This window comes from Hemicordylus capensis, chromosome 4 (genome assembly GCF_027244095.1).
Source record: "Hemicordylus capensis ecotype Gifberg chromosome 4, rHemCap1.1.pri, whole genome shotgun sequence".
Lineage (NCBI taxonomy): Eukaryota > Metazoa > Chordata > Lepidosauria > Squamata > Cordylidae > Hemicordylus > Hemicordylus capensis.
The window spans coordinates 18,134,898-18,155,561 of NC_069660.1; the positions used below are offsets into that span (position 1 = coordinate 18,134,898).

A 20,664-nucleotide genomic window follows, 5' to 3' on the forward strand; every position below is an offset into this window, starting at 1 on the left:
CTGAGCAAGGATGGTCTATGGAGGAACAATTTGGGGATGGGTACTTCAGTGAGTATTGTCCTGGTCTTGGCAACTGCCACCAAAGAGCTATTAAACTTTGCACCCTGTCAGCCTGTCTACCCATGTGGCCATGGGCACTCTTGCCCACGCCCCATAACATTGACCGCGCTGTTCTGGGGCTGTGGGAAACGAGGACTCTCCCCTCCCACAAATCTCAGCCCTGGGAGATCTGCATACGGCATGACGCCGGACCAAACCTGGAAATTCTGAATGGGTTTAAAGGTCCGTCCCAGAACCTGGTGTGTCCCCCCTCCCATCTACATACAGGCTCTTCAGGCTCTATATGCAGGCTCTGACACATGGGGCATCAAAAACCCCTATGGCTGTGCACAAGGCTTAATGGAGAAGGGGAGTTTACAGTGCTGAAGCTCACTCTTTTGCCATCAAGAGTTGGATCGCCCCCCCCCCCCCCAGCAAGCTTCCCATGGAAGTATTAGCTCAACCTGTGAGCATTTGGTCTTGAGGGAAACCTGTGGCAGACACCCCTTGGTCCTCCCCAGTACACAGCCCCTCTCATGGGAGGGGCAGCCAACATGAGCAGGCCACCCCATCATCAGGAGGGGAGAAAATATTTTGGGTGATGGTGCTCCTGGCCGGGTTTAAAGCAGGTATTCTGGAGTAGCCAAGTTATAGATTTTTCACTGAAAGAGTGGGGAAGCGGCACTGTTACATTCTTTCTGTAAACTCACAAGGAACAGTATTGCTTATAAGAATAAGTTTGGAGACCAACTTTGCTTTTGTGATGATACCTGTAAGGCCAATGAGAACCGCTGGAGGCATAAGGCACTATTAAGTTCTGCAGGATCCACTGGGACAAACATCCAAACAACAAAACACAAAAGATTACTAGACAGAATACAACATTAGGCCGATGTGTTCCCTCCATTTTTCCTGTTACCAATACAGCAAAAGGAATCGCAAATAAATAAATGAAAGCTGGAGGCTTGCAAGTGTAATAACAGACAGCTTTTTTAAAAACGGTACGAAGTGGGGTGATCCTGAACCCCTGCACAAAATAAGTTTATTTCTGGACAGACTAAGTGGAAACTTATGCATTCTGAATAGGGCATGCTTGAACATATAAGAAGTTTTGATATTCACTACAACATGGTGTGACTTTCAAACACTGAAACAATGATACATATTAATATGGGCATCTTCAAACTTCCAGTCATATGGGCAGTCTAGAGCTGATTCGGATTAAAACCCTCATGATTAATTAAATAAATAAATAAATCAGCTTTCAGCCATTCCTGAGAATATAACGTCTTACAATGGAGATACAACAGAATTGCCTGATTTATTATTACTTTTATGAACATTTTAATGTTAGCAAATTCCATGCTTTCAGATCCTACAGAGCTGCAGTTCAGGTAATGGACAAGAGAGAAAGCAAAGACAGATCAGTATTTTATAGCACAAAGTCAACAAATAAAACAATTTAAGTATGTACACAGCTGAGTTTACCTTGCCTTTGAGTTACAACTTCCAGAAACTGAAGAGTCATATAAACATGTATTATCACAATGTATTCTACCAGAATTGTTCTGTGGAATTGATTAGGAATATTTTTAACAACTTCCACATAAGTATATTCTGCTTTCCCAGAAAGGAAATGGAAAAAAGTATAGCCTGGTCCAGAGCCCCACATATACACACTAATGTGCACACACAGAATTCCTGTGTACAGGGGGCTCCCCTGTTCCTTCTAGTGGAGATGGCAACTTTGCAAGCACAAAATTATGCCCCTGAAGATCTGCTCCCTCCATCAAAGCAAATGCAATAGGCCTGGAGAGATGTCCACAAGAATCTCCACACCCCCATCAAATTACTGAGTGGGTCAAAGGGCCATGCTTTGATTGTGTTCTATTATGTTTATAAACATCTGGATGAAGTTATCCATTGCTTTGAATTAGTACTTTTCTGAATTGGATTTGCACTATGTCTCCACAACTGTGAAATTCCTTTCTCCTGAAAACCTTAAAAAATGCTTGAGCATCTGTTGGAAGCACAGTGGACTTTTCAGTTTGGCCTGGCTTCTAAAGAAGCTCTGGGATGAGGTATTACTCTTTGATATGTTGTATCAATTGTAGTATGCTGATGTTGAATGTTTTGTGTATGCCATGCATAGGGAGATCCAGAAACATGAAGGAATGGATGCTTCAGTTGAAGGCCATACTAGATGCTGTGTTAAATGCACAACTGCTGCCAAAAAAAATGGCAGCTGTGCATTGAGTTTTCCCCTCCCACTCTATTCTATCTAATAAAACTTAGGTGGAATAGAGTGGGATTCTATTTCACCCATGTCCAATTTCTCTGCATTCCCTCAACCCACCTCCTCAAAATGGTCTGCCAATGGCAAATATTAGGGAAATGCAGAATAGCTCGATTCAATTAGACGTTATGGAGGAGACAGGGGTCTAAATAAGCGGCTGTCATTTTCAGCTGCAGCTGCATGCTTACTATAATATCTTGTTTGGTCTTGAGGATTTGATCATATATTCTTCCAACTACAGACAAGTACAGGCTAACCTACAGCCCACAAGCACTACTGTGAGAACATGAGGCTCTTGTTGTGGTACTTTGGGTCTGTCCAGTGATCATAGTGCTTTTGTGCATATCTAGGATATTGATATGTCAGACATCAATTGTGCCAATTTTTGTTCCAACTGTTGTGCAAAATTAGCGGCAGAATTCACTTTCTAGTTTACACTTACCTTTGCTGGAGAAACTGAGACCTCAAAGTGCTCTTAGAACAGGGATTCTCAACACTGGGTCCCCAGATGTTATTGGACTTCAGCTCCCATAATCCCCAGCCCCAGTGGCCTTTGGCTGGGGATTATGGGAGTTGAAGTCCAATAACATCCGGGGACGCAACGTTGAGAATCCCTGTCTTAGAACATTAAACTTTTCAACTCCTGGTCCCAAAGCAACAAAGTGTCCAGCCCTCATGGGGAAAAACTGAAAATAAACTGAACTGAAAATAAAGGTATTTTGACTTTGCATAGATAAAACTTGCTGGCTCAGTTTTAAGCCTACTAAGGCTTTGCAAGGAAAAAAATGGGTCACAAACAATGTGGCAGGAATTGTAAATAACTTGCTAACATGAACAAAAGGCTTGATCTGAATTCCTTTACTGATTTACTCCTGTAAATCCTTCAAGTTCAAATGAAATGAAGAATCGGTATTTTCTTAAACTTCCCACTACGTTAGGAAATAAATAATCCTTTGACTGAAGATAAATGGAAGACTCTTTGCTGTAAAGAAAATATTATTATCTCCTGGTATAAGATAATGAACCATGTACCATGATGGTCCTAGGAACATGAAGTGTGAAACAAATTTAGCCATGAATTCACCTATGGGAAGCAGGCCTCCTCCAGAAGCAACAAAGTAAGTGCCGAGTTCACAATATAACAATAGTGCATATGTTGCCATGTGCTCTAGGCATCTGAAGAGAAGACCCTTCCATATACTAGGCCTGTGTTTGGTGAAAATGTTGGATCCAATCTGATCCAACCTGACAGAGAAATTAGCAGGAGGGCCAATTTCCCCAGACTGTCAGATCGGATTGGACCTGACATTTTGTCAGATTCTTTCCCCTCCCACTCTCTTCTCCTGCCCTCTCCCTGTCCCTTACTTGGACCTGTGGACAGCAGCCATGGCTGCATCCATTAAAAAAAGCCACAACTATGATTCCCACAACCACTACTCTGGCTGGGGTCCTCTTAGGGCAGACGTCGTGGCAAGAGGCAAGCAGCTAGGCCGCTGGCTCCAGCCTCCACAAGAGGATATGCTGCCGTCTACGGCACCCAGGTACAGGAAAGTGAGGGAGATGGAGAGAGGGCAGGGGGAGGGTGGGGGAGGCAGAAGGGAGGGGGACAGGGAAAGGCCAGTGGAGGATGTTTTGATAGACCGGTTGCAACTCCAATAGAGTTCCACGACAGCAAGAAGGAGTTTTGTCAGAGTTCTGTCTGTTGAGAGGTCCCTCCTGTCATTGCAAAACTCATTCCGATAATTCCCAGCACAGGGCATACTGGATCCAACATGTCTGTGGGACCACTCTGACTGCACAGTCCTACCATTTTCCATCCTCGATATCCCTAAGCCCAGAAAAATTTTCCCCAGAAGCTTTTGGTAACTTGGATTGTTCTCAGGTGCAATCCACACTCACTATTTGGCTCATGATCCACCCAGAACATTTGTTTTATTGAAAAGATTTATATCAAGACCTGATATCTAAATATATATCTAAAAGATTCCCAAGGTGGCTTCCAGCCCATTACACACACACATACAAGTGATGCTGCTACTGTTACGAGATATTTTGTAATTAAAGTTTAATCACACTCTTAACCTGCGTGAGCAGCATTTATATAGCCAGGCCCCTTCAGCCTGTGTGAAGCTGCCTTATACTGAGGCAGATGCCAAGGATTGGAGGTGGGATCTTCCACATACAAAGTGTCTGGTCTGCCACCAAGCAATGGCCCCTTCCACTGAGCCAGCAACCTGAAGTCATGATCAACGTGACTTCATTCCTTTTATCCCCTATAGCTTCTGTCCAAGTTCCTCTTCTCCACTTCACTGTCCTCCCAACATCCCTCATGATTAATTGCCTGACATAAATAGCAACATAGGAAGCTGCCATGTACTGAGTCAGGCCATTGGTCTATCTAGCATTGGTCTATCTATCTAGACTGGCAGCGGCTTCTCCAAGGTTGCAGGCAGGAGTCTCTCTCAGCTCTAACTTGGAGATGCTGCCAGGAAGGGAACTTGGAACCTTCTGCTCTTCCCAGAGTGGCTCTGTCCCCTGAGGGGAACCACTTTACTAAGCCACACAACACCTATCAAATCAGCATGATACACACCCATCTTCCTCTAGAGTTGTCCTCATATGCCTGTCCTCAATATCAGGGGTTCTCAAACATGACTTGTAGCTTTTAAAAATAATAATAATGACCCAGGTATGTCCAAGTATAACAGAGAAAAAGGCCGCACGATCAATTTTTATAGGGAAATGTCATCACAAGGTAAGAAACTGCCATCACTTTTTGCTGAATATTAGGTCTTCAAAATGCACCCCTATGTATTGAGATCAAGATGGAAAAGGTATGCTTGCTCGAAAGTAAATAGTTCTTTCATTAGTATTTCTAGATTTCACCACATGGGGGCAAAGTAACAATGGAAGTAACTATGGAAAAATTTTAAGGATTTCTTTCACTTTCTCTATGACATTCCTCTATAAGAACTGACTGCAAAAACACATCCGAAGGCAAAAGAAAGGTAATCTGCCTGGACATTCATTCTACAGCCAGGTATTTCAAATAAAAGGAATGAGGAACAGGATCATATGAGCTCTGAGCATGCTTTGAGGTGCTTATGGACAAGATCCTGGGGAAGCACAAAACTGGTCCCACTGGCCCCTGGAGTGGCAATCAGGACAAGAGGCGGGCAACTTAGTTTGCTGTGTTGCACTGACTGGGAAGGGGTGAATTAGAACTCTCTCTCCCAGCCCAATCACAATACATGATGGGCGGTTCAGCGAGGAGTGTGTGTCTCCCTATTAAGGTCCCTTCATAGTGGATGAACCACTAGTCTACCTCCCTGTCACACGGGATGGATTTCCAGGCCCTTCTGGCACAAGCGTGGCAAACCCTGCCACAACATTACTTAAATTTACATGGCGCCTGCTTCATGCCATTTGCTTTCAGTTTCTTATCCGACAAGACCTTTTTGGAAGGAAGATAGTTATTCGTGTTCCCATTCTTCTTGGGATCCGTGCATGTGTAGACGGTTAGACTCTTGTGGGGGGCAGCTGAATCGTGGAACGAAGATTGCTTGGGTGGTCTGATGTTGCCGGCTCCCTGGATCATTGATCTACTCTGAGAGGGTTGCGTACTGGGGAGTTGCTGCTTCGTGGCCGGCTGCTTTTTGGCCTCGCTCCTCACTTCACACGGTCGTTTTGGATGGGCCGATGAGCCACACGCTGCTTTGAAATGAGTCTGTGAGGGAACAAGCTGGCTGTTTCCTTCGCTGTATAAATCCCTTCTGTGGCTTGAGTGGCTGGTGGGGATTCTTGGAAAGCTTTCGTGGGGTGTCAGCTGTTTGCTGGGCAAAGGGCTATGCAATGGTTTGTTTTTGCCAGGACTTTTTAAGGTCCGAAGGGCACTAGGGGCAGTCTGAGGCCTAGCTTTAGCTGCCTTCCCTTTCTCGGCTTGTATCGTCTGAGCCTGCAGCCACTCCAGCTCCAAAAGCCGATCGACGTACTTCTCAAGAAATCCGGTTGGTTGTGGCCGCGGTTCCGAGGTGCACTCAGTGTTGACAAACACCGCCAGGCCTTTCAAGTCCCAGGTGCTGAAAGGCGGCGGGAGGAAGTCAGGGTAATAGTAATCGGATGGCTTGAATTTTGTGTCAGAGAGGTGTTCAAAACAATGCGGGTCGATTTCTTCGGCTCGGAGGTTGAGCTCCGGTGGCGTACAAGGGGAAGGGGGGATGGGAATTCTCTCTGAGTCGGAAAGATCGCTGGCACTGCCCTCATCGGGATCCTCTTTCATAGTCCGCACAGATTCAAAGTCAAGGAACATCGCACCAGCCGAAGAGCCTTGAAAGAGAGGACTGCTGGGGCCTGCTTTGTCAGGATGTGTTCCGATTTTGTTTTCAAAGTTGCCTTTTTGTTTACAATAAAAACTCTGAATCAGGACATCTTCTGCTGGACTGGGATCGCCCCATGAGGGATCCTTGAACACAGACGGGATGTTGCTCTGCCCAGCCTCATAACACTTTCTTACCAAGGGGTCTTTTTTTAACTTTGGTGCTCTCTGTGCAGAGGTGCAAGCATCTGTTGCTCTAGACAGAAAAAGCAATAATATTAAGACCAACCCTTTTAAGAAAATGTAAGTTGTCAGTCAGTCAATGAATGTGTTTCAACCACTGGCTATTATGAACGTATCCTCCCAAATCAGGGACAGAAGGAGCGGAGGGGTTGTGGGGGGGGAGACAAAATAAACCATCAAATGCATAAACACAGTCAGGGGCATAGAAAGGATGGACTGGGCCCTGGAATAAAGCTTAAGATGAGACCCCTCCCTCTGCCCACCCCTCCAAATCCTCATGTCTTTGCTGCAGAACTATATGGACGCGGTGAAAAACAAAATATTGTTGGCATGCCCTTTCTCTCACTCCTATGCAAATAATATCACACCCTCCCCATGCACACAGACACATGCACACACACACTAGCATGTGTACATTCCCCCTGGCTTAGAAATATTTTAACATGTAAACCTAAAGTGAAGTTGTGCCATCGAGTCGGTGTCAACTCCTGGCGACACAGAGCCGTGTGGCTATCTTTGGTAGAATACAGGAGGGGTTTACCATTGCCATCTCCCGCTCAGTATGAGATGATGCCTTCCAGCATCTTCCTATATCACAGCTGCACAGTATAGGTGTTTCCCATAGTCTGAGAAACATACCAGCAGGGATTTAAACCAGCAACCTCTTGCTCTCTAGGCAAGTTACTTCCCCGCTAGGACCTACATATATGTCCCCTGGGGAGGGCGTCTTGTGTGTGTGAAGCTGAGATCAGACCTCCAATCGGGAACCAACAGTGTGCCAGTGAGATGGAAGAAGGAGAGTGAAGAGCAAGCTGTTGTCCAGCCAGTGGGGGGACACTGGGGGGGGGGCACAGACACTTGTGCTCCCCTCCTCCATTGAATATAGAAGTACCTCTGAATACAGTGATGATATGGACAAATTGGTCATAAAACCTCTCTCCTTCCAGTGCAACCCAGCCCTGCTAACAGAGCCAAGAGGCACCTTTTAAAAGGTGGTGATCCTCTTTATTTAGTAAGGGGAGAGCAACTGGCCCTATCCATCCCCAGCACAGCATCCCTCCAGTGGCTGTTTCTGGTGTTTATCTTATATGCCTTTTTTAGATTGTGAGCCCTTTGGCGACAGGGATCCGTCTTATTTATTTATATCTATGTACACCACGTTGGGAACTTTTGTTGAAAAGCGGTACAGAAATATTCGTCGTATTCATTTTCGCTCACTTCCAGCCACAGACAAAAGAGGGTGGCCCACTGACAAACACAAGGGGAGGGAAGAGATTCGGCTGCTTTTGCACCGGAAAGGGGAATCAAGAGCCCTTTGCCTCGCTTGTGCTTTCAACTGCATGGGGTGGGAGCAGGGGAGTAACAAGTGTGCATAGTAATACGAGGGTGATAGGTGGTCATGCTGGATGTCCCTGCTGATTCCTAATGATACTGTAATCCAAGGCTGCACAACTTCAGTGCTCCAACTGTTGTTGGATTACAACTCCCATCATCCCTGGTTATTGGCCGCTGGGGATGATGGGAGTTGTAGGCCAACAGCAGCTGGAAAGTCAACGTTTGTGCAAGCCGGGCAACTGGAAGCGCAGTCCCATCGCCCTCACATCACTATGCATGTTAGTTACTTTCCCCCACTCCGCCATGCAACTGAAAGCATAGGCAAGGCAAAGGGCTCTTTATTCCCCTGCTATCCAGTGCATGAGCAACAGCCAGAGGGCCAAGGTTCTGCAGCCCTGCTGTAATCCTCAGAAGATTTACTCTGAAATAAGTCTCCCCGAGTGCCACAGGACGTATGCCCAAGTAAGTGGGACTGCAGCCTTGTTGCAGCCCAGTCTGATGTGAAAGCAAAATGCTTATGGCAGAAAACTCTTTCCTAGCTCCTCGTTGCAAAGCTGAACAGCTTCGAGCCGGCTGAGTTGAAGCAGACTCCAGAATATTAACAATATTTCTAATTGCTGCATCTTTCTCTAAAGAGAATGGCGAATGGATTTCAGTTCCATTTGGATGCCAAATGAAAGGCTGGCATTTGTGTGAAAGAAAAACACAGATGGGAAATAAAGCAGACATACATCGGCTCGTCTTTGTGAACAAAGCACATACTTAAATCAACACCATTCAGCTCATTCTGACTGAGCTCTATGCTCCCAGTTACAAGCCTGCTCTCGCGTCTCCCTCTCTGGTGGGGTTCTGTTCCCCAAAGCTTCTGATTTTGAGGTGGGGGGGGAAGCTGAGAAACCTCCCCCACCTGAAGATCCTTCAAACGTTGCTTGGAGCACCGACTGTGCCAGGCACTGTGGATCTCCAGAGACCAGGGCAACATGTCCCAGCCTCCAGGGATCCCACAATTTACCGTACGTCGAGTGCGGTGCCTTGGGGGATTCCCCCGGCAGATGGGCGCTCTGTCCTGCATGATCCTGGCAGCCTCACTCCCCTAACCTTGGTGAAGAGCCGGGCTTAAGAGTGAGGTTTGGCAGGGCGAGAGCGCTCGCATCCACGCAGATCCTAGCCCTCCATATGAGCAGCCTAGCCCAGCTTGTGAGAATGGCCTCAGCATCCGTCAACTTCTTGCTATGCAATGAAATCAAATTGTATCCTGTAAGTGTAAGGAAAAATGGAATGAGAAAATAGGAAGCATGATTGCCTTTTTTTTAATATGGCCTGGCCCACTTGGCCCATTGCCAGTGCCATAGCTGAAGTAATGCTTCTTCCCAAGCATGAATGATATTAATGATCCAGGATCCTCTAGAGCAGTGGATCCCAACTGTAAGTCTCTAGAGGTTGTTGGACTACAACTCCCATCTTCCTCTGCCTCAATGGCCTTCAGCCATTCATTGTGGCTGGAAATGATGGGAATTGTAGTCCAACAACATCTGCGGACTCAAGTTTGAGCAGCCCTGCTCTACCACATAATACTGACACCGAAGAGTCTGTTTTTCTCACCTGGGGCTCTCTGGCCACTGCTGCTGGCTTCTTCTTCACATCTCCGCCTTTCAGTTCCCTTGCTTTCCTCCCAGGAATGATGCCACCAGCTCAATGTTGCTCCTAACTTTACTATTTGCCCCTCATACTCCCAGAATAAGAATTTTAACTTCAAAGGGACTTATTCCAATGCCTGTACACAAAGGAGATGTGAGATGCCGAATCCCTTTGGTGACCTGGCTTTATAAACCAGCCTGAGGGATGTGCAATGTTCCCTTAGGTCAGTGATTGTCACTATTTTTCAAGCAGAGGACACTGTGGTGAAAAGGCTTCCCACTGAGGGAGCTGTGCTTCTCCCAGAGCCAGGTGGGGAGGCTTCAAGAGCCATCCCAGGAAATTTAGGACCAACAAAAGGAAGTCCTTTTCGATGCAGAGTATAATTAATCTGTGGAATTCTCTGCCATGAGATGTGGTGCTGGCTACTAGCTTGGGTGGCTTTAAAAGGGGCTTAGACAAATTCACAGTTATCAATGGCAACTAGTCTAGTGGCTATAGGCCACCTCCAGCCTCAGAGCCAAGATGCCTTTAAATACCAGTTGAAGGGGAGCAACAGCAAGAGAGAGGGCATATTACTCACCTCTTGCCTGTGGGCTTCCCTGAGGCATCTGGTGAGCCACGGTGTGAAACAGGATGCTGAACTGGATGGGCCTTAGACCTGGTCCAGCAGGGCTATTCTTATGAGAGAAACAGAGCCCTGTCAAGCCCCAGTGCCATCTTAGAAGAGGTGCACGGAATGCTGGGAAGTGGAGTCTTTCCCAGCGTTTCCTCATGGAGAAAGTGCTGGGAAGAACTACACTTCCCAATGCTCCATATGCTGCTTCCACGAGAGTGCTAGGGCTTGAGAAGGCTCTGTTTCCCTTAAAGGAGCCCACCAGTGCTGAGGGAAATGCAGCACTGTGGTGGGTATCATCACCTCTGCACAGTGCCAGGGAGCTGTGTGGAATATTTGACTTCACCTGAAACTTTGCACGGGCCAAATCAAAAATCAGTTAGGGAGCTGCACTTAGCCAGGGTCAATGAGAGCAGCCACTGGCTCCTGTAATAATGAACACTATTTGAATGCTACAGACTGACTTAATGCTGCAATACTAAACATTCTGACAGAAGAGACAACTAACAGCAGGATATTCAGAGATAACCATTTTGTCTTGAACTCCACAATACTTGGGCATATATATATGAAGATAAGGACACTTCTGGTGTACACTGTCTGAGTGCTCGGCCAGTGTTCTGAGGACACACTTTCACATTATGTTCCCAGAAATCATCCTGGGAATCATTTCTCAGAATAATTCCACATCCTATTGTTAGAAGAAGGAGTGGACTTGTTCTCTGTTGCTCCTCCTGAGGACAGGACTAGAACCAATGGGTTGAAATGGCAAGGAAGCAGATTCAGGCTGGACTTTAAGAAGAACTTCTTAATTACAAGAACTGTTTGGCAGTGGAACAGTCTGCCTCAGGCAATAGAGGGCTCTCCTTCACTGGAGGTTTTCAAGCAGAAACTGGAGAGTTGTTTGTCAGGGATGCCGTTTCCTGCACTGAGCAGAGAGTTGGATGAAAAGGCCTCCAAGGTTCCTTCCAACTCACAATAGCCCTATTCGCATGTTATGTACAACACTTGTATGAGTACAGTGTACACTTGAACTCCTGCTAGCTTGGCAAAGAGTCACCTTTTAACGTGTTGATTCTCTTTATTTAGCAGGGGGAGAGTAACTGGCCGTATCCACCCGCAGCACAGAACCTCCTGTGACTGTTGCTGGTGTCTAGCTTATGTTTCTTTTTAGATTGTGAGCCCTTTGGGGACAGGGATCCATCTTATTTATTTATTATTTCTCTTTGTAAACTGCCCTGAGCCATTTTTGGAAAGGCGGTATAGAAATAGAATAAATTAATAATAATGATGATGATGATGATGATGATGATGTTGAACACAGGTACAACAATATACTTCCTAACTGTACCATGCATTTGTGAGACCTGTACTCATGTTAATTTTTAAAATGAATGCAGGTTTAGCCATTCACACAAAAATATGTTCAAGTATACAGACATATCTGTACAATCAAACAGCATAATGTCTGGATAGGGCTTTCAGTTCCATGAAATTGCTGGAAAATGTGACCACGTTAACTTCTGAACCTTCTTCCTACCCATGTCCCTTCTCCTCACTATCAGTAGCACACTTATACACCGGCATTTCCACAATTGCAACCACACTGAGAAAGAACTTTACCTGTTTTTCTGGTGACTCTCACAAAGCTGGTTTCTTTCTTTGCACCAGATTGTTGTCTGACTGCTGTCTGTAGCATGACAGGAAGCCTGAGAGATATTCATTAACATGAGTAACTATACTTACAGGAAAGGAAAAGGAGAGGGGAAAGGAGAAAGGAAACAGCATATGTCTGAAGATTATGTGCACTCAAAAAGCAGGGGCGCCCCTTCCTTGAGGCAGAGTGAGACAGTCTCCACAGGCGCAAGGAGAGAGCATCAAGCATCAGCCTCCGTCACCATGGGTCTTTCTACTACCGTATGGGTCTTTCCACCACCCTGTGGCACTGCCCTTCCTCACCACACTGGGGCATGCTGGATTCTTATGTTCTTATGAGAGAAACAGAGCCCTGTCAAGACCCAGTGCCATCTTAGAAGGTGTGCACAGAATGCTGGGAAGTGTAGTCTTTCTGGGGCATGCTGTTCATTTCCCCCTCCTTGCCCAGCTGGAGCCCACCAGAAATGCCCCTGCCATCGCTGCCTGGCTTGGTGGCACAACCTGAGACTGTGTGTTGCCACTGCCTCAACAGCATGGCCTGAGAATGCTAAGCACTTGCCCACAGATGGGGTGGGGGCACCATACTGTCCTTCACTTCAGGCAGCAAAAGGACCTGCGCCACCCTGTCAAGAAGAATGCCAGAGACATTACCTTTTCAGTGGTGGTAGAAATGTTTTTGCTTAGCCTGCTGGGCGATGCTCTTGCATGGGGCAGTGATATCTTTCGTTCTTTGGCACCCAGGTGGCTCTTTCCGCCACTGGAACTAGGAAAAATTGAACAAAGTACTATTGCCAAAGATGAACGTATACAAAATCAGTTCTTTCAATCAGGAAGGTCACCTTACACATTCACCATTTGCAGATGTTTCTAACCATAGTAAACATTTCTCTCTAAATTCTTCCACGGCTGTCATTCTTAAAAAATGTGCTCTTATAAGATTAAAGAGATATATCATGTGACACTACTGAAATCCATTATTTTAATCTCTCCCTTTTAATATTTTATTTATTAAATTTATCGGCTTTTCTATTAAAAGTGTCGTGTATAATTTTTTTAAAAGCTAAAACAAGTAAATGCTTCATACAATGAAAGGAAAACATAAGCAAAGCAGCAGAGCAGAGAAACCTGGAACCAACAAAACCCTGATTCACCATAGGAAGCTGCCATATACCAAGACAGACTATTGGTCCATCTAGCTCAGTATTGTCTACACAGATTGGCAATGGCTTCTCCAAGGTTGCAGGCAGGAGTCTCTCTCAGCCCTATCTGGAGATGCTAGGGAGGGAATCTGGCACCTTCTACATGCAAGCATGCAGATGCTCTTCCTAGAGTGGCCCCATCCCATAAGGGGAATATCTCACAGTGCTCACATGTCTCCCATGCAACTGTAAACCAGGGCACATCCTACTTAGCAAAGAGGACAATTCATGTTTGCTACCACAAGACTAGCTCTCCTCCTATAAATCAGCAGCTGCCAAAAGCCTGCCAAAATGAAAAGTTTTACTTACAGAAGAAATAATGGTAGGAGTCTGACAGACCTCAGGGGAGGAGGGAGTTCCATAATGTGGGTCCACAACAGAGAAGGCCCTGTCCTGGGTCACCACCAGATGTGCCTTTAATAGAGATAGCACTTGGAGCTGGATCCTCCCAGCAGATATTAGGATGCGAGTAAGTACATATGTATTTTACTATATATGGCCACAGAAGAACTGCAGAGCCTTCTGATCTTGTGGTTTCAATTCTAACACATGGCTAGAAATCTCTCTTTTGAAAGCAAACAAGAATTCTTGACCTTAGAAAAGCATCAAAGGAAAGCTGGTTATACTATAGATGACAAGTTCTGGAAGCTAAAGAGTTAGAACATAAGAACAGCCCTGCTGGATCAGGCCCAAGGCCCATCTAGTCCAGCATCCTGTTTCTCACAGTGGCCCACCAGATGCTGCTGGAAGCCACAGGCAGGAGTTGAGGGTGTGCCCTCTCTCCTGCCATTACTCCCCTGCAACTGGTTCTCAGAGCCATCCTGCCTTTTGAGACCGGAGGTGGCCCACAGCCCTCTGACTAGTAGCCATTGATGGATCTCTCCTCCATGAAGTTATCCAAACCCCTCTTAAAGCCATCCAGGTTGTTGGCTGTCACTACATCCTGTGGCAGAGAGTTCCACAAGTGGATCACGCGTGGTGTGAAAAAGTACTTCTGTTTGTTGGACCTAGACCTCCTGGCAATCAATTTCATGGAGTGACCCCTGGTTCCAGTGTTGTGTGAGAGGGAAAAGAATTTCTCTCTCTCCAAATTCTCCACACCATGCATGATTTTATAGACCTCTATCAGGTCTCCCCACAGTCATCTTTTTTCTAAGCTAAAAATCCCCAGGTGTTGTAGTCTTGCCTCATAAGAAAGGTGCTCTAGGCCCCTGATCATCTTGGTTGCCCTCTTCTGCACCTTTTCCAGTTCAACAATGTCCTTTCTAAGATGTGGTGACCAGAATTGTACACAGTACTCCAAGTGTGGTTGCACCATAGTTTTGTATAAAGGCATTATAATATTAGCCGTTTTATTTTCAATCCCCTTTCTAATGATCCCTAGCATGGAATTGGCCTTTTTCACAACTGCCGCACATTGAGTCGACACTTTCAACGAGCTGTGCACCACGACCCCAAGATCCCTCTCCTGGTCAGTCACCGACAGCTCGGATACCATCAGCATATACTTGAAGTTGGGGTTTTTTGTCCCAATGTGCATCACTTTACACTTGCTAACATTGAACTGCATTTGCCATTTTGTCGCCCACTCACCCAGTTTGGAGAGATGCTTTTGGAGCTCCTCACAATCAGTTTTGGATTTCACTACCTGGAAGAGTTTGGTATCATCTGCAAATTTGGCCACCTCGCTACTTACCCTTGCTTCTAGATCATTTATGAATAAATTAAAAAGCACCGGTCCCAGTACAGATCCCTGGGGGACCCCACTTCTTACTTCCCTCCATGGTGAAAACTCTCCATTTATACCTACCCTCTGTTTCCTGTCTTTCAGCCAGTTAGCAATCCACACATGTACCTGTCCCCTTATCCTATGACTGCTAAGTTTCCTCAGGAGTCGTTGATGAGGAACTTTGTCAAAAGCTTTTTGGAAGTCCAGGTAGACTATGTCAACTGGATCACCTTGATCCACACACACTCGTTGACACCCTCAAAGAAGTCCAAAAGGTTGGTGAGGCAAGATTTACCTTTGCGGAAGCCATGCTGGCTCACTCCCAGCAGGGCCTGTTCTTCTATGTACTTGACAATTTTATCCTCAAGGATGCTTTCCATCAATTTGCCTGGAACGGACATTAGCCTAACTGGCCTATAATTTCCCGGATCACTCCTGGGTCCCTTTTTGAAAATTGGTGTTACATTTGCTACTCTCCAGTCCTCTGGTACAGAGCCCGATTGCAGGGATAAGTTGAACATTTTAGCAAGGAGGTCGGCAATTTCACGTTTGAGTTCTATGAGGACTCTTGGATGGATGCCATCCGGCCCTGGTGATTTGTTAGCTTTCAGTTTTTCCAGACAGTTTAGGACATCATCTCTTGTCACTACTATCTGACTCAGCTCTCTAGCCTCCATCCCTAAGAAGCCTGGTTCAGGAATAGGTATATGCTCAGTATCCTCTGCCGTGAAGACAGATGCAAAGAACTCATTTAGCTTCTCTGCAGCCTCCATATCCTCCTTAATAATCCCTTTCACTCCGTCATTGTCTAATGGCCCAACCACGTCCCTGGCAGGTTTCCTGCTTCTGATGTACTTAAAGAAGTTTTTGTTATTCCCCTTGATACTTTTGGCTAAATGTTCCTCAAACTCTCTTTTTGCCTCCCTTATTGTCACCTTGCATTTCTTTTGCCAGAGTTTGTGTTCCTTTCTGTTCTCTTCATTTGGACAGGCCTTCCAATTTCAGAAGGAAGTCTTCTTCCCTTTTATGGCTTCTTTGACGGTACCCATGAGCCATGCTGGCATCCTCCTGGACGTAGTGGTATCTTTCCTCCTTTTGGGTATACAATCTAACTGGGCTTCTAGTATTGTGGTTTTGAGTAAACTCCATGCACTCTGGAGCGAAGTGACTCTCCTGTATTTCCCTTTAGGCTTTCCCGTTAGGCTTTAGGTTAGAGTTAGAAAGAGTTAGGCTAAAGAGACATTAGGTGTGCAGTGTCATTCACCACCCTGTCACCTCTCTATAACCCTATATAGATATTATGTTGTATGCATGTACAGTTGTCTGTACATTTGCATATGTTTTTGTGTGAATGGCTGTACCTGCATTCATTTGAAAAGTGAATCTTAGTAAAGGCACATCAAATGCATGGACTGCCAAACCTATTTCACCGTAACATGTAAATACGTGCCCCTGTGTATAGTGTGCATGGGGACAGAGAGATCTGTGTACAGATCTGTCCCCGTGCACACTGTACACTCATTGTACAAGCATTGAACATAATGTATGAATAGTGATTGTTTATACCTTAACTGTTCCAAAGCACCAGGCAAGGACCCCGCAACCTGACTGACTCAGGATCATGCCTGGTTACTCTGTTGGTCCACCATCCTCCTCTCTCTGAAGAGCAGCAAGGGAACAGGGCTAGAGACTCAGTGGCTGCATCTTGTTTTGGAATCTTAACACTTAAAATACAAGTATCACCTTCAGGCAAGAACTTGACAACGCTCCTTGCTTAGGATCTGATTGGTATCCTATCCAACCTTCTAATTGCCCAGGGAACTGTGTGCTGCTCACTTCTTGCTTGAATACAGCCTCTTGCCCTTGACCTTCTGGCTAGGTTCTGCATTGCCTTCTGCTCTAGCTGGTCTTGCAAACATTTCCCTTTTGCCTTGTCAGGCAACTTTGAGAGTCTCTTGCCTTGTCAATAGCTCTGAAATCTACAAAAGCCTTCGTTAAGAAGCCAAGGGAATGGAGGGCAGCCATCCAATTTCTGACGACCAGATGGGCCTCCCTGATTCACTCCCTACCCAGGCCTCTGACTCACGTCCATGTGCCACCAGCAGATGTGGCCAAGACCCAGTCTACCACAATTACTATACATCCAAGGTCTGCCTAGTTTGTTGTTTTTCATGATTAATTGGAAGAGGCTGTTCTCACACAAATTGTGGGGAAGAGGGGCAAGAACAGCCAGTGGAAGCATGCCACTGACTGCTCACATGTGCAAGTACTGTGGCTGTTAGATGCTGTGGGTATTAATCAGAAGAGGAGGTGGAGGAAGGAGTTTTAAGGAAATGTTAATGAGAAAGGAAATGCTGGTGTTCCAGTACCATGGACTGCTGAAATATTGGGCAATCATTGCATGCATTTCAGCTGGAGAGGAGAGCTGGTCTTGTGGCCAATTAGAAGGTTGGACGGAGTACCAATCAGATCCTAAGCAAGGAGCATTGTCAAGTTCTTGCTTGACAATGCAAAACAGAGATACTTGTGCTGTAAGTGTTAAGATTCCAAAACAAGATCAGCAAGCATGAATTGTCCCCTTTGATAAGCAGGGTCTGCCCCTGGTTTGCATTTGAATGAGAGACCACATGTGAGCATTGTAAGGTAGTCCCCTTAGGGGATGGGGATGCTCTGGGAGGAACATCAGATTCAAAGTTCCCTCCATGGCATCTCCAAGATAGGGCTGAGAGTCCAGCTGGCAACATTGGAGAAGTCACTGCCAGTCTGTGTAGACCAGGGATTCTCAACGTTGGGTCCCCAGATGTTATTGGACTTCAACTCCCATAATCCCCAGCCCCAGTGGCCTTTGGTTGGGGATTATGGGAGTTGAAGTCCAATAACATCTGGGGACCCAACGCTGAGAACCCCTGGTGTAGACAATACTGAACTAGATAGACCAATGGTCTGACTCCTATTTTCCTAACTTCTTTCCTTTTGCTTAATATATGGACATGTATACAATAATTAGAAAAAACCCTGAACAAACAAAATAACAGCAACCCAAAAACCCCTATATCTGCTTAGCACCTGTAGTGTATGCAAACCCGTTTGTATATTAACAGACAGAATAACTGTACTTTGTCACACAATACATAATTAACTCTTGGAATTCACCACCAGAAGATGTGGTGATGTCTGCTAGCACAGATAGCTCTAAAATGGGATTAGACAAATTCATGGAAGACTTCTTAACAACTATTAGCCAAGGTAAATAGAACCTCCATGCTTACAGGCAAGCATACTCTCATGAATATCAGAGGCCAGGGCAGGGGCGCAGCAAGGCTGGAGTGGGCCCAGAGACAAGATTTTAAAATGCCCCCCCCCGCCACTGAAGCTCAGCTCATGAAGTAAAGAAATCTTAAATGAGGCTGAATAGTGGTAACAATTGTGGACGATGCAAGCCGTTCAACGGTACTAGAGAAAGACATGCTGTTCTGGTAGCTCCAGGTCTTAACACTCACATCAGTTTTGGAGGATGAATACAACTGAAGGAAGCACGGGTGGGTGCGCAGCTGGGGAAGTCAGTCATGTGACTTGCCTTGGGGGGGCCAAGGCAGTGGGCCCCCAGACAACTGTCTCCCCTTGCCCTATTATAGTTATGCCCCTGTGCAAGGGACAAAAACCAGGGTATGGTTTCATGCACGATGTGGGGGCTCCCAAGGCATCTGTGGCCTCCTTCAAGGCATCTGGCCGACTTCAGGTGTTGGACTAGATGGAGCCTTGTTCAGACAGAAGGGCCCTTCTTCTCTTCTTAATCTCTTAAACTACATACTGCTATTGGCTCTTTGAAATAAAGCTGGTTACATTTGCCTGCCAGTCTCATGCTGCTCATAGTCCCTCTGAATTTAGGGCAGCTACTCATATAAGGAATGTCAGCAGAATTTAGGTCAGTGTATAGTCTTTTTTGCTTGAGCAGCAGATACAACGCAAGAGGGCCATATCACAAAAGTTCAAAACATAGAACAACCTGGAATTAAGCAACCATAGTGAACATCTGGGCATTCACAAGATAACCAGGTGTGCTACCATAAGGGCTAGCATTCCTAATCTTGGGTAGCCACCGAAGTATTCTCTGTTACAGGGATTCCCAAATGTGGTTGACTACAACTCAAATCACCAGCTAAATTCTCCTTTGGCTGAGGATTATAGGAATTGTGGTCAGCAACATCTGGAAATCCCTGTTACAGGGGACATGGGTCTCCAGGTGTTGTTGGACTACAACTCCCATCATCTGTAGCCACAATGGCCTTTGGCCATTCAAATGATGGGAGTTGAAATCCAACAACATCAAGGCATTCAAGGTTGGGAATCCCTGTGTTAGGGTAATGCTGTAAACTAGAGAATGCTTGCACCTCCTTTCTACCCATTATATTTCTGTTCCAGAATAACTCAGTTCTGAACAAGCATCATCCCTAAATAGCAAGCCTCATTTAAAATATCAGCACTCTCAAATGTGGTGTCAAGGTAATTTCACAGATGGGTTGTTCTGTATCTTTACGTAATCCAGTAAAATCTAACAGGGTCTGCTTTTTAAAGGCTTAAATCAACCAAAATATGTTATTATCTTTAAACCAGAAGTACATCTGAGTTGTCACAGCACTCGGATATCGAAAAGCAAGCTTCTAGATCACGAAGCCTGGCTCACGAAAGCAAGCCTCTAGTGATATACAACTGATTGCGTAGATGTAAAAAAAAAAAAAAAAAAATTAAGGGGGTGCAAAACAGCTCTTTCACTGAACTTCTTTAAAGAACAAACCTGCATGCACTGACTATTTCCCTAACAGAAAGGGAGAGAGAAACAGAGATCCTTACGTTACCATTCCTTTTCCTTTGTGGCTTTCATGTATTAGAGCTTCCTTTTGCAGGCTCCCTCCTCCTCCGTGCAGTAAGAAGAAGGGAGAATCGCGACTGTCCGGACCCATAATAGGGGAGTTGCACCATCCCCGCCACCTTTTACATGGTCTTATGCAAAATGATAAACAACAGGAACAAACAGAAGATCTCCAGCCCTTTGTGCACCCAAGGCAGAGAGCAGGAAAGAGGCACAGGGTTCTCACCACGTCCTATGGCTTCTGCAATAAACAAACACCACGCACTGCTCTCCACGTGACTTCCCTTCTCCTCACCGGGCGATGGAATAAAGGTCCGCTTTGGGGGGCCAGCCCCGAGCGATGCCCCTTCCCTTCTCCCGGCCTCTGCACAAGAGGCAGCTGCATCACTTGCCGCTTCCTGGTCCTCGCGAAGCCATCGTCCTTAGGCTAGGATGGAAGCGAGAGCAGCAGCGCCGCGCAGCGCCGCTCCAGACCTTGCGCGCTGGAGAGGTTGGCCATTCGCGTCGCAAAGCATTGTGGACCCCGCGGGGAGGCACGCAGGCAGCCGGGGAAGCCGTTCCTGTCTGACTGTCGGGAAGGTGGTGGTGGTGGAGGAGGAGGTGTGTGAGCCAGCGGCCGCTCAGTGCAGCGTTTCGGGGCAGATCGTCGTGGCTTGGTCTGGCTAGTGCAACTGCTGCGGCAGAGATCACGACTGCTCCTCCTGGATCCGTCATGGCAGCCCCACAGATCT

General features: G+C 46.1%; 1 protein-coding gene across 6 annotated transcripts; it reads right to left on the bottom strand.

Annotated features, from left to right (window-relative positions):
- Positions 1-1,341: 1,341 nt before the first annotated feature.
- On the bottom strand, positions 1,342-20,664 carry FAM217B (family with sequence similarity 217 member B). Of its 6 annotated transcripts, none has more exons than XM_053247009.1 (5): positions 20,160-20,664; positions 12,787-12,898; positions 12,103-12,188; positions 9,327-9,483; positions 1,342-6,906 (listed from the first exon to the last, which is right to left on the bottom strand). In XM_053247009.1, exons 3-5 carry the CDS (start codon positions 12,176-12,178, stop codon positions 5,727-5,729), a joined length of 1,413 nt encoding a protein of 470 aa, XP_053102984.1. In that variant the 5' UTR covers positions 12,179-12,188; positions 12,787-12,898; positions 20,160-20,664; the 3' UTR covers positions 1,342-5,726. The 6 variants fall into 6 exon arrangements, with proteins under 6 accessions (XP_053102984.1, XP_053102985.1, XP_053102982.1 ...); XM_053247010.1 differs by having other exon boundaries at positions 20,149-20,664; XM_053247007.1 differs by having other exon boundaries at positions 19,915-20,664.